The 12,841-nt window shown below is 43.2% G+C and overlaps 1 protein-coding gene across 3 annotated transcripts in view; it reads left to right on the top strand.

The window, feature by feature from the left end:
* The window catches only part of ncapd3 (non-SMC condensin II complex, subunit D3), a 154,408-nt gene that overhangs the window by 138,410 nt on the left and 3,157 nt on the right, over positions 1–12,841 (top strand). For all 3 annotated transcript variants that reach the window (XM_058077205.1, XM_058077204.1, XM_058077206.1), the window contains 18 exons: positions 859–897; positions 1,424–1,510; positions 2,688–2,761; positions 2,865–2,999; positions 3,424–3,644; positions 4,328–4,519; positions 4,598–4,695; positions 5,736–5,845; positions 6,760–6,867; positions 6,985–7,099; positions 9,386–9,481; positions 9,558–9,796; positions 10,088–10,167; positions 10,412–10,549; positions 10,620–10,753; positions 11,972–12,180; positions 12,285–12,395; positions 12,472–12,639. In XM_058077205.1, coding sequence (XP_057933188.1) covers positions 859–897; positions 1,424–1,510; positions 2,688–2,761; positions 2,865–2,999; positions 3,424–3,644; positions 4,328–4,519; positions 4,598–4,695; positions 5,736–5,845; positions 6,760–6,867; positions 6,985–7,099; positions 9,386–9,481; positions 9,558–9,796; positions 10,088–10,167; positions 10,412–10,549; positions 10,620–10,753; positions 11,972–12,180; positions 12,285–12,395; positions 12,472–12,639 — 2,354 coding nt within the window. The remainder of the gene's footprint in view (positions 1–858; positions 898–1,423; positions 1,511–2,687; positions 2,762–2,864; positions 3,000–3,423; positions 3,645–4,327; positions 4,520–4,597; positions 4,696–5,735; positions 5,846–6,759; positions 6,868–6,984; positions 7,100–9,385; positions 9,482–9,557; positions 9,797–10,087; positions 10,168–10,411; positions 10,550–10,619; positions 10,754–11,971; positions 12,181–12,284; positions 12,396–12,471; positions 12,640–12,841) is intronic.

The raw sequence follows: 12,841 nt of genomic DNA on the forward strand, positions 1-12,841 counted from the left end.
GGATCCACCCGATGTCACGAAAAAAAAAAAAAGGACAGCAACACAAAGGAAAATTATTTTATTTTTAATTATTTATTTATTTAAAAATAATTCCTATACCCTAAGATCACTGAAAGATTTTTTGATTTTTTTGTCTTTGATTTCTTGATGGTTTGCAACTAGAATAAATCACACAACAAAAACTTAAGGCAAGCAAAAATGAAAACGGACCTGAACAAATCAGATCAGTGTATAAATGGCTACAATGTGCAAGCTGCACATTTGGACCTTTTAATTAGGTTTTAAGTGGAGCTACAATATGCAAAAGAAAGAGGGGGGAGTGAGACAAAACATTTGAAACTTTCTAATAATAATAAAAAAAAAAAACAGTAAAAGTGAAGTAGGTTTGTTTTTCACTTGGCCAAAAGTTTAACCGATGGGCTGTCCGTCAAGACACGGGCCGGTCCTGGACCCAAATGAAGGCCCTTACTGGTGCCGACTGCAGCCCAATAACATCAGCTGCCATCTGTGGGAAAAGGCTTTCAAAGACAAAAGTCATTCAAAGACCTGATCTCCTTCAACACCACAAAACTGCCCCTTTAGAATTGCCAGGGAGCATCAAACATGGGACATTGAAAGGTGGAAAAAAGTTGAAAAAAGCTGAAACATACAAATGTTTTTCCTATAAGAAATTCCGTAAAAACATTCAATCTTTTCCAGACACCCCAAAGTAATAACACTGAAGACTATGGCTGCCCTCAGAGATCCACTGTATATGAATATAACATGTTAGGAAAGGAAATGACATGTTTTTAAATACTGCTTATGTTTTTTGCACGTGCAGATCTGCTAATTGACACTGTACCATCTTTTGTTTAGCCATGACGCAGACAATGATGGAGGGGGAAACTACAGAAGGTAAGTCTTTGTCTGTTTTGCAGCAAGATTGGACTCTGAGTGGATAGGATTGTTGTTTGTACATGTCTGGTTTGCCGTTTTCCTGGTATTCACGTTCGTAGTGGCGTCAGGGATGATTGTGTGTCCTCGTTGTCCTTCTGTGGCTTTTATCCCGATACACCAGCTTCTTCCCACATGCTGAAAACATGGTGTGGATAGTCTTAAATTGTCATTGCCTGTAAAAAACAAGGAATTTATGGAATGACTTTTATCCTTCAATGCTTTGTTTGAGGGTTTGTTTCTCATATTGTAACAACTTTCAAAAAATTTAAATTTTTCTTTAACATTTCATCTTTATGCTACTGAAACTGTATTTATTTCTCCTAGTATTCTCAATTTTTGCTGTTGCTTTATTCGAACAAAAGTCCTATTAAATTATATATTTTAGAATGTTTTGCGAGCTACTAATGGCACCCAGCCAACTTAAGTGGGTTCCATTGGTCAGCGTCTTGAAAGTTGTCAAGTGGTGTTGATTCACGTGTTTCAGGCAGTCTTCCGCCACCTCAGAGAACCTCCCACTCACTGCCCTTCAGGACTGTGGCTATCAGCGACACCCATACCTTGGCCTCTGACGGTGAGTCATTCAAAAGGCCTTCCCTTTCACCCGTGTAGCTCATCACGTCCATCCGTGCCAACCAAGTCCTGAGGGTAAGAGAGGTCCGTTGAGTGTAAAGTCAGGCTAGCCTGGTCTACAAAGCTTGTCTACACATCACCACAGTGCAGCAGCCACTTGTACTGTAGATGTGCTAAGAACTTCTAGAACATATTTCAAGAAAAAACTTTGTGAACCCTTTTCAGCTTTGTGACACACAGTGCCCATTATTAGTATCAACTTCGCTCCACGCTGTTTTTCTTCATTTTTGCTGTTGTGGTTAGGGGTAGGGAGTTTCCAAATATGTAAACTTTCCTTTTAATAAATTTGTTTTTGTAATATTATGACTTTATTCCCATCATATTATATCTGATATATCTATTATATCTTGTTTTCCCCCCAATCAAATTATCTTTGCTTGTTCCTCATAAATTGTAAAACAAACAAACAAGCAAAAGAATTTTTCTTTAATATTTCAACTCTGTGCTAATAAAATGACTTGTTCAACTGTTAATTTTTTTTCTCTTGATATTTTGACTTTATTCGTGTAAAAATTTCAGCTGTTTAATTTCTGCCGTTTTTGTTTTATGTTTTCAACTTTTTTTCATCTAAATTTTCTCAGTTCTGACTTTTTTCCCGTGATACTTTCACTTTATTCTGGTAACATTGAACGTTTTACTGCAAGTCATTTTTTCCAAAAAAAACTGCTCCTTTACTTGTTTTGTTTTGTCATATTAGGACTTTTAAAAAGTAACTTCTTTGTTTAATATTTCAACTTGATGCTACTAAAATGAGGGTATTTTTGCACATATTCAATTTTTTTTACTTTAATTTCAAAAGTAAGTAAAATTACTTGGTTTTCTTAGTAACCCTAACGCCTGCCAATAAAAAAAAAATGTCCTGGGGCCCCAAACAAACCCAGGGCCACACTGGACACCCCCACTCTAGGCAAAGCCACAAGTTTGTCTGCAGCTTCTTATGACGATGTCAGTCCAACGGGCATGGACATAAACTACCAATATTTCCTTTATATTAGATGAGTGAGGTAAAGAATTGAAGCGGATAGTTTGTCATATCTGCAATAAATGTCACATTCAGGCTGTCTCCATTAGTGTCCCATTGTTTATAGTCACTAATGTGCTGTATACTTTCAATGCAGCAAAAGAGAACCTGTCTCTTCTTCTGCGACGTGTGCAAAACTCTATGACAAGCGTGAGGAAATCGGCCCTACAGGTACCGTGAGCATGGACATGGTCATTTTCATTCCATACTCGATATACAGCGAGCGCTTTCTGTATGGTTCGCTAACTTCCTGTCCACCAACTTCCGTCCTCAGGCCCTTGCGGGTCTTCTTAAGCACGGTCTGATCCCGGCGAGCTGGGATTACCTGTCGGTGCTGTCGGAGCGCAGCAGAGACCCGGCTGTGTCTGTGAAGAAGAAAGCCCTGCTGTGTGTGGGAGAGTTGCTCAATGTAGGTCTGCCTTAGCAGTTCCACAAGTGGATACATTTATTCAAATGATGAACATTTAAGGTTACGTACTACTTCCATGAAGATGTTACTGTCCCAACCCGCCAACATGTACACATTTACTGTACTCCACATGCTAGCTTCAGAACTCTCCATTTTGTTGCATTTTCCTCGTTTGTTTCGACTTCAGTCTGTACACATAGACGGGCGATGTAGTGTCTGGTTTTGTTCCCTAGCCAAGAGTATGCTAACAAGGAAGGACATTGTTTGGTTAAAAAAACTATTAATAATATAGATTGACTCATACACTATGTTAGCGCAACAAGACATGCACCAAATTGTAGGACAAAATTGGCCTAAATTCCACTGTACATGGACTGGACCCATAAATCTAATGAAGTGAATTTTGTGTTGCGGTCATTGCTAGGCTAAACCAGATTGCAGCATTGTGCAGAAGGCGTGGCTGCATGGTGTGCTTCCAGCTGTGGCGGACACAGAGAGCTCTGTCCAAGAGAAGGCCCTGGAGGCTCTGGACCAGGTCTTGCTAAACCAGATCAAAGCCTACAGTGCCAGCTGCCACCTTGATAGCCATCAGAGCCGGGCCTGGAACCTGCTGAACATGCTCTGTGATGAGTGCCAGAACCTTGGGTTTGTCTTTAGAATCCTTGGCATGTCAACAGTTATTTATTTATTTATTTTTATGAGGAGCAATATGGTTCAATAAATGTGTTATTTGTGCCGAAATACTAGGCCAGGGGTCAGCAACCCGCGGCTCCAGAGCCGCATGTGGCTCTCCAGCCTCTTTGTTGCGGCTCCCTTTGCAATGCTTGAATATTTTTTAGCACCCGTGTGGTGAAAATGCACGTCTTTGTTATGAGTTTACAAAAATCCAACTTTGTGTGAGACCATGAATGCATCCTGACTGAGTTCTGACTGGTGACTGAATGAGCATGAAGCGAAATGAGAAGGGAAATGAGTAATACTTTGAGTTATTAATTATTATTAATGAGTTATTTGACGATTCTAAAAAATAAATTAGAGCTCATTTAAAAACAAAAGTTTATCTCCAGTACTAGCAAGAGTACTCCAACTCGTCTTTTTTTTCCCTCCAATGTTGTTTTAAACATACAACGTTTTGCGGCTCCAGGCTATTTTTCTTTAGTGGGCAAGTGGGTGAAATGGCTCTTTTCATAGTAAAGGTTGCCGACCCCTGTACTAGGCTAATATATTATTATTATATATTAATAAATATTGGCTAATGGCACAAGCGGTTTATTCAAATCCATCATTACTTGTTATGTTGCTGAATTGTGTCATATTTTATTCACCAGCCGATACTTCAGCCGGGCCTTTAGCATCTGGTCCAAACAAAACAAGTTTACCGCCATGTTCGTAACTAACCTGATCTCGCACACGGAGGCTGGTCACTCTGCCGGAGCCTGGCTGCTGCTTTCCAAGGTCGTGGCTGCTTCACCCAAAATCCCTTACGGAAACATCCTGGATGCCTGGGACAGCATGCTCAGGTGGGAGGGTCTACATTCACCATGAAGCCTGCATTCAACCCTGCCTTGTTCCTCAGAGCCTTGTCTTTTCTCCTTCAGTTCAAAAAACATGAGCGACAGAACATGTTGTCACGTTTTGTGTGTGATCGGGGAGATATCTGCTCACTTAAATGAAGATACCAAGGAAAGAATAGTTGGTGAGTGATCATCGATGTTGAATATTATGGGAACGTGCCTAGCTTACCCTAAATTTCGGAGTATTTGCAGCACCCTCGATATTTAGATGAAAAAACAGATTTGTACATGTATACGCCACGTGGGTCAAGAGGACCAGGCTGCTCTTTTATATTACAGACGTGTACCAAAAAAAGGGCTGGAGGGGAACGACAGACATTTGAAAGTTTTCCCATAATGCATTTGGTTGGAGAATACCATTTCATTGGGGGATAAGCAGCATAGAAAATAGTGCCTTGTCCACCAGAGTGAGCCAGAGGACCTGGAGCTCAGAGCCCCATTGATTGCGTTGCATAGACGCAATGACTTAAGGGAACACTAAACTCCCCTCCACCGCCCCATTTAAAACTTATATTGGTATATGTTTGTATATTTTCCGGTTGCACATTTTAGGTGTTAATTTGAATTTAGTGGTAAAGTGTTTTTAGTAAGGTGACACAGTGAGTCGGACTGTTATGACGTTACACTGATTGAAACGGAGCATTCTGAGCCATCCCAAACTTCTTTCAGGGCTCCCTTCCAAATGCACAAACCTCATTATCCATTTTTGCCATTTTGGTTAGGAATAATCACTTGTATGATATTTCGTATTATATTTTGGAGTTGATAAGTTGATAAGAATCAAAGGTTCTTATTGGATTCCATAGAAAATGCATACGGGTCATTTTTGACCCACTTATGGAAGGTTGGGGTAGTAACACAAAAACTAAAATTTCTTAAAATGTATAAAAGGTAAGTTAAAAATGTGAATGGCATGATATCAAAAACATGTTTTTTGAGGAATACCTGTAATATGAAATGAAAAAAAATTCTAAGGGTTAAATATATATTCTGGACCCCCGGACAATTTTGTTAACTCAAAGCGGCCCGCAAGTCAAAAAGTTTGCCCACCCCTGTTCTAGAACTACATTTATAGGTCAGAAAAGTGCATCATAGGTCCACTTTAAGGAAAAAGTAGCGGCTCATACACTGTCATTTACGGCAATTATCTCCCCCCACACAGATGATCTTATGTCTTGGTTGAAAACCTTTACGATGTCTCTTGAGGTGGTCAGTGCTGCTATCGAGGCTCTTCATCAACTTGGTGGCAGTGAAGATGTCAAACAAACTCAGGTTGGACATTTTTTTAACCATTTATTGTAATAAGCCTGTTTTCATATACATACAGACGATAAGAAGGGTGGGGTATCTGATGATGTAAATCAGCGGTGTCAAAACCTTTTTCCATCCTGAAAAATGAAAGGACGCAAGGGGCATTTAGATCTTTTGTAAAGCAACACATAGATATGCTAAGTCAGTAGTGCGCAAACTACGACCCGGGGGCCACATGCGGCCCACCAAGCGTTTGAATCCGGCCCGCCAGTTGCTTTGTAAGTATTTCAACTTTTAACATACAAGCTGGCAACATGACTTGCAAGTCGGATGTCTTATTTAGTTAAAAAAAAAAAACAACAAAACTGTAAAATGAAATGACATAGTTTGATGTGGTCTGATGTTTAAAGTGCTCCTGAGAGCGAGAGAGTATGAGAACATACAGCTGATAGTAGACATTTTTACAGATAAAATTAGACAAATAATTCAAGGAAAATTCTGATCATAAAATTGTGTGTGTGTGTGTGTGTGTGATATATGTTCTGGCCCCACGGACAAGTTTAACTCAATTGTGACTGTTTATCTTTGGAAAACGATTTAAGATTTAGACTTTATTCTGGACAAATTACAGCCATTTTCCCATTGTGCTGTTTTTTTTTTTTACTTTCAACTTTCTTTTTGTATAATCTTGATATGCAATACTTGATATCACCCGAGGATTTCTATAATTGGTGTATGTGTACAAATGGTTGCCATGTTTGACCCTGTATAAGGTGTTACGATCCCAACTAGTGTACGGAGTCGGAAAAACAAGCGACATTCAAAGACTTGTGGCGGGCCGGGCAAATGAATGTGTAGAAGCACTGATATGAATGAATACGTATGCAAGGGGAAGTTGAACGTTCTTAATACATCACTGGCATTGTCTTCCTCAGGCTTTCCTGAATCAGCACTGTGGGGAACTGGTGTCGCTGTGTGAGGTTTATCTAGCCGGCATTCTACTGAATGAAAGTGGAGCCCAGAATATGAATGAAGACCTCATGGTGAGAATGACTTGCAATGTATAGCGACTGTAGTTGTTCACGTCAATGGAACTTGAGAAGTTGTTGCAAGTTCCAGCTGTGCCTGTGCTAGACCTAAATAGCACACGTGTCTTCTAGGTAAGACACCTCCACACTTTGGGTGTTGCGTCTCTCAACTGTCCCGCCAGAGTATCCAAAAGGGTGGTTCTGCTGGTGGAATCTGTTGTCACCACACATCTTGACAAGCTCCCAGGTATTTAGGCGATACGACGCCTGTAATGTAGAGATGGTAGCCTAGCGGTAAGCACGTTGGCCATGCAGTCAGGAGATCTGGAAGATCTGGGTTAGTGAGACAAAACATTTGTGGGGTACAAGCATAAAAGTGGAATAGGCTGTTCATCAGCTGATCAAAAGTTTAAGACCACACCTGTTTAAAGGCAAAATGAGTATTCACAATGTCATGATCTTTTGATTGCAAAGGCAAAACAGCTTTCCCTTTTGGAATGCGGTGGCATTGCGCTGCATAAGCAAGGCCTCTCACTGCGTGTCACTGCTGCTGAGGTTAGACGCAGTAAGATGGTCATTTGAAATGTCTTCACACATCCTGAGGGTTATGGAACAAAAAAGTCAAACGGTACACTCCCGAAAAGCACCCTTATTGATCATAATAATTACGGTTGGGCGATATGTACTTTAGCATGTACCAGGATATTTTTAGAATGTATCACGATATGACCAAATCAAATGATATCAAATGTAAAGTCTTGTAAACGTTGGTCTCCGCCAAGGCTGCCCTTTGTCACCGATTCTGTTCACAATTTTCATGGACAGAATTTCTAGGCGCAGCCAAGGTGTTGAGGGAGTCCAGTTCGGGGGCCTTAGAATCTCATCTCTGCTATTTGCAGATGATGTGGTTCTTATGGCTTCTTCGGGCTGCGACCTTCAGCGTTTACTGAGACGGTTTGCATCTGAATGTGAAGCGTCTGGGATGAGACTCAGTACCTCCAAATCAGGGGCCATGGTTCTCAGTCGGAAAAGGGTGGAGTGCTCCCTCCGGGTTGGAATGAGGTCCTGCCCCAGGTGGAGGAGTTTAAGTATCTCGGGGTCTTGGTCACGAGTGAGGGAAAGTGGGAGCGTGAGGTCGACAGACGGATCGGTGCAGCCTCGGCAGTAATGCGGTCGCTGTACCGGACCGTCGTGGTGAAAAGAGAGCTGAGCCGGAGGGCAAAGCTCTCAATTTACCGGTGGATCTATGTTCCCACCCTCACCTATGGTCATGAGCTTTGGGTCATGACCGAAAGAATGAGATGGCGGATACAGGCGGCTGAAATGAGTTTCCTCCGTAGGGTAGCTGGACTCACCCTAAGAGATAGGGTGAGGAGCTCAGCCATCCGGGAGGGGCTCAGAGTAGAGCTGCTTCTCCTTCACATCGAGAGGAGTCAGTTGAGGTGGCTCGGGCATCTAGTCCGGATGCCTCCCGGACGCCTCCCTGGTAAGGTGTTTCGGGCATGCCCAGCCGGGAAAAGGCCCCTGGGCAGACCTAGGACACGCTGGAGGGACTATGTCTCACAGCTGGCCTGGGAACGCCTTGGTGTCCTCCCGGGGGAGCTGGAGGAGGTGGCCGGGGACCGGGAGGTCTGGGCTTCCCTACTAAGACTGCTGCCCCCGCGACCCGGACCCGGATAAGCGGAGGAAAATGGATGGATGGATGGTAAAGTCTTGTATAGTATAAAAAGCTATAACTGTATAAAGCTGAGTGTATATTTACAGATGAGACGAGCTGCGTTGAGAAATGAATGCGGTTTGCATGTTTTTTCACTCAGAACTTCCACGTGGTCTCTGGCACTGTAAAACCTTCCTTACATTAAAGCTGTAAAACACAACCTGGGGAAAATATACTCATCCAGCCCAAGCTGCGCACACACAACCACACAGGCTAGCCCTGCTAGCTTCCATTCACACTCTGGAAGAGGACTTTCAGCCAACCTTGGCCGGTTTATCGCCAATTGAACCCGTATAGGTCGGAAGGGGATTTTTCAGTGTTTATCATGATTTAGTGCCACGACCGAGCGGTCTGCCAAGTAAATACTTCCACACACCAACGTTCCTACTCCTCACCATGACAGCATTTCATTACACGTCTCATATATCCGTCGTGGCGTGCGGCTTCTTTATGTTTATCATTAAAACATAATATAAGTTATATAAGTCATTGTCTTATCATTGGATGAATCTATACCGGTACATTAGATATGTCGCCCAAGCCTACTAATACAGTCAATGTGATTGAAAAGGTCTGCCACTGTTAAAGACTACAGATTTTCTTTTCACCTGACTCTAATTTTCAGTTAATGTTTCTCACATAAAGTGTTGATTAATCATGATTAATTACGAAAACGGCGATGAATTTGATTAAAACCTGACATTTTTAATTGGACAGCCCCATTACAATGCATGACTTCTGCTTTGAGGCAATAAAAGTAATGCAGTCGACAGCGAACACACAACCTATTTTTTTTTCCGTTCTCATCACTGACAGAGCATCTGGATGAGCTGCCAGCTTCCCTGCCTCTGTCCCGATTCAAAGCAATCTCTCTGCCCACCAGAGTCAGAGCACATGGTGTCATCACTTTGGGTAAAGGAACGCTCCTACTCAGTTGGTCCTGTTGTCTTTGACGGCTTCATGTTCTCCTCTCCGTCTGATGGACCAGGTAAGCTGTGTCTGCAGCACGAGGAATTGGCAGACAAGTACCTTCCCGTGTTCGCCAGAGAGCTGGAGGTCGGCACAGAAGTGGCCTTACGCAACAACGTGGTGGTGATCATGTGCGATCTATGTGTTCGATACACAAACAAAGTGGACAGTTACATCCCCAACATCTCTGCCTGTCTACGAGACGATGACCCAGTCGTCAGGGAGCAGACGCTCATCATGTTGACCAACCTCCTCCAGGTGGGAGTCCACACATACCTGATCAAACCTACGCAAAATCTGCAAATCTGGAGACTAAATTGCATTCAGCAATATAATTCACAAAACGAATTGTTGTAAAAACTTGCCAGCGTTTGTTATTGGAAGTTCTATGGATGGTTTCACACTTGTGTCAACAACTTGTTTATGTCGACCAACTCGTCATGTTTGCCCGTCGTAATTTACATGCAACTTTAGTGTGCACACATGGAGGTAAGAACGACTAAAAGTTTGCAACTGTAGATTTCTTTTTGGCTTCTTTTGTATCTTTAGGAGCAGTTTGTGAAATGGAAGGGTTCTCTTTTCTTCCACTTCATGGTCATGCTTGTTGATCCTGTCCCGGCTAATGCCAGGTAAATGACATTTTGCATGCTGAACCGGCCCAAAAACATAAACCAACCCTACGTCATCACAGTGTAACAGGAAATTAAGCCTTTGTGCAACCAGTCTGTTATGAGGGGCATACCCGGATTTAGCGGCATGATACAATGCAGGGACGTTTCCCAGCTGAATCATACCAAAACTCGGGTGTTAGAAAGCTGGGGTTGTACAGTATTTGTTCCGGTGAATAACTACGTTGTTTCCTTTCTCTTACAGTCTGTGTGAATACTGCTTGATCCACTTACTGCTGAAGAATAACCCAGAAATGTTTAGTCAGCATTTCATTGAGTGCATTTTCCACTTCAACTCCTACAGTGGACACAATTCCTACAACAAGTTCCCTCAGACTGACAGGTAGCACGGGATGCCAAGAGAAATGTCAATCGGTGATTGGAAAATCTCCATTCTTCCATTTTTTTTTCAGGGATAAAGTCAGGTTCTCTCTGAAAGGACCTCAACATCGTGAGAAACGTTTTCGGATTTACCGGTTTCTGCTCCGGCACTTCACTGATGCTCAGCGCTTCAACATCACCAACAAGATCAACCAAAGCGTGTTAGGTAAGCAATCCCTGCAATGCGGTCAGTTTTCTACTGTGGTGCGGTCAAATACAATAAACATGGATCACAGTGGTCGCCATCCTTGCGTATGCATGCTGAGCATGTGCAGCCATGGCGTACACACGTAACAATTGTAGAACTAGTGAAACCTCTTCTATGTTTTGTCATTTTACAGTACCGAAAACATTACAGATAAGCAACATTTACCTTTCTTTTCTTGAATAGCACACGCAATACCAGCTGGAAATAGTTTTTAATGATTGGCCGCCAGTTGTCAAATTTGGCCTGAATATTGGGGGTCTGCTATGGACACTTGGGACTGCTATGACTTACCCACCTTGTACTGCTGATGACTAACCTGACCCTAAGAGTGGAAAAAGGTCGAAACAATGAGAGATAAGAGTGTAACCTTTCTTTTGGTAAATACCATGTCTATATAGCACTAGAACACAATTTTCCATATGCCTTGAAAACCAAAAAATCACCCAAAATCATCAGAAATGGCCGATACCGAGGGGGAAGGCTTTTGAAAAATGGCCGGGTTAGTCACGGTTCAGATCATTAATAGGTTCTTCAGAACATGGACTGCTTTAGCTCTCGCCTACTCATTGCTACCCGAGACCTTCTTCCCAGCATGCCTTGCAGCGCTTGTTTCGTAAAAAGTAGGAACAGTTATATTAATGTAGTTGTATCTATTCATTTTCTAAACCGCCTATCTTCACTCGGGTGGGGGTTCGCTGGAGCCTATCCCAGCCGTCTTTGGGCGAGAGGCGGGGTACACCCTGGACTGGTGGCCATCCAATGGCAGGGCACAAACATATAGACGACCATTCACACTCACATTCATACTTATGGACAATTTGGAGTGACATGCATGTTTTTGGAATGTGGGAGGAAAGCGGAGTACCCGGAGAAAAGCCACGCACGCACGGGGAGAACATGCATTGCAAACTCCACACAGAGATGCCCAAGCAGAGATTGGAACCCAGGTCTTCCCCGTGTCCTGACTGAGTGGCCGACGTGCTAACCATTGGGCCATTAATGGAGTGCACGGTTATTTATTATTCCCCATATTGGTAGTAGTTGCCATGTGTGTGTTTCTTACTTGTCACATGTTGTTCTGTCATCTTTGTGTTTGCACCATGATTGTGCTGTTATTGTGTTGTGGTGTTATGACTCCACACTTCCTGCCATCTCCTTTTGCCCTTCATATTCCAGCCTTGTTTGCTGATGAACAGCTGCCTCTTGATGCCGAGGGTGCGGACATCCTATCGGAGACCTTCAACATACTGACTCTAAAAGAGATGAAGCTGCAAGTCATGTCTGCTCTACATGGAGGTGCTGCAGCTGAGGAAGCCGAAGAGGAGAACATGGCGGCGATGGCCAAAGTTGTCCTGCAGGCAGCTCAAAATAAAGTGGTGTCTCAGGTGAGTGTGAAGGCGCTGCCGTCTTCCTGCTGTGAAATAACCGGGGTGGGGTCAAAGATGAACTTGAATGTGAACTTCTTTCCGCTTATGTCTTGGCCCTCAAGGTCAGGAAGAAGGCTTTCATAGAGAAAACGGTTCCACTCATCATCAGCCTGAAGCACTTACTGCAGCGCCAACGCTCTTCTGTCCTCAAAGATCTCATGGCCTACCTCCAGGTCCGTTTACGCTGACATTGGTAGATTTGTAGAGGGCTACACGAGCATCCTGTTTGACATGTGTTGTTTGTTCAAGGTCACTATGCAGGATTACCGTAATGAGGTTGAGGATTTTTTCGTTGGAGATGAGCAACTCGCAGCAGAGGTGGAGTTTGCTCTTAAGGAAGCTGAGAAGGGGAGCGAGTTGGAGAAGCAGATGGACAACTGCAGCCTCACGGAAGACCCAAACATGGCGCCGGCTGAGGTGTGAATGCACTTGAGTGTCTGACCAGCTCGCACTACTCTACTTCCTCTGGCCTAGTGAAGGGAATTGTACACGCTGCTACCGTCTGGGCAGCCAGAGCCCCAATCCGCATTTTTTCACTTCCGATCCAATCCTCATAGCAGAATTTAGACATCTACTGATAAAGCTCCAATTCCATACCAGGGCACGGTTTGTTGTAATA

Source organism: Doryrhamphus excisus, chromosome 7 (genome assembly GCF_030265055.1).
Source record: "Doryrhamphus excisus isolate RoL2022-K1 chromosome 7, RoL_Dexc_1.0, whole genome shotgun sequence".
NCBI classification, from domain to species: domain Eukaryota; kingdom Metazoa; phylum Chordata; class Actinopteri; order Syngnathiformes; family Syngnathidae; genus Doryrhamphus; species Doryrhamphus excisus.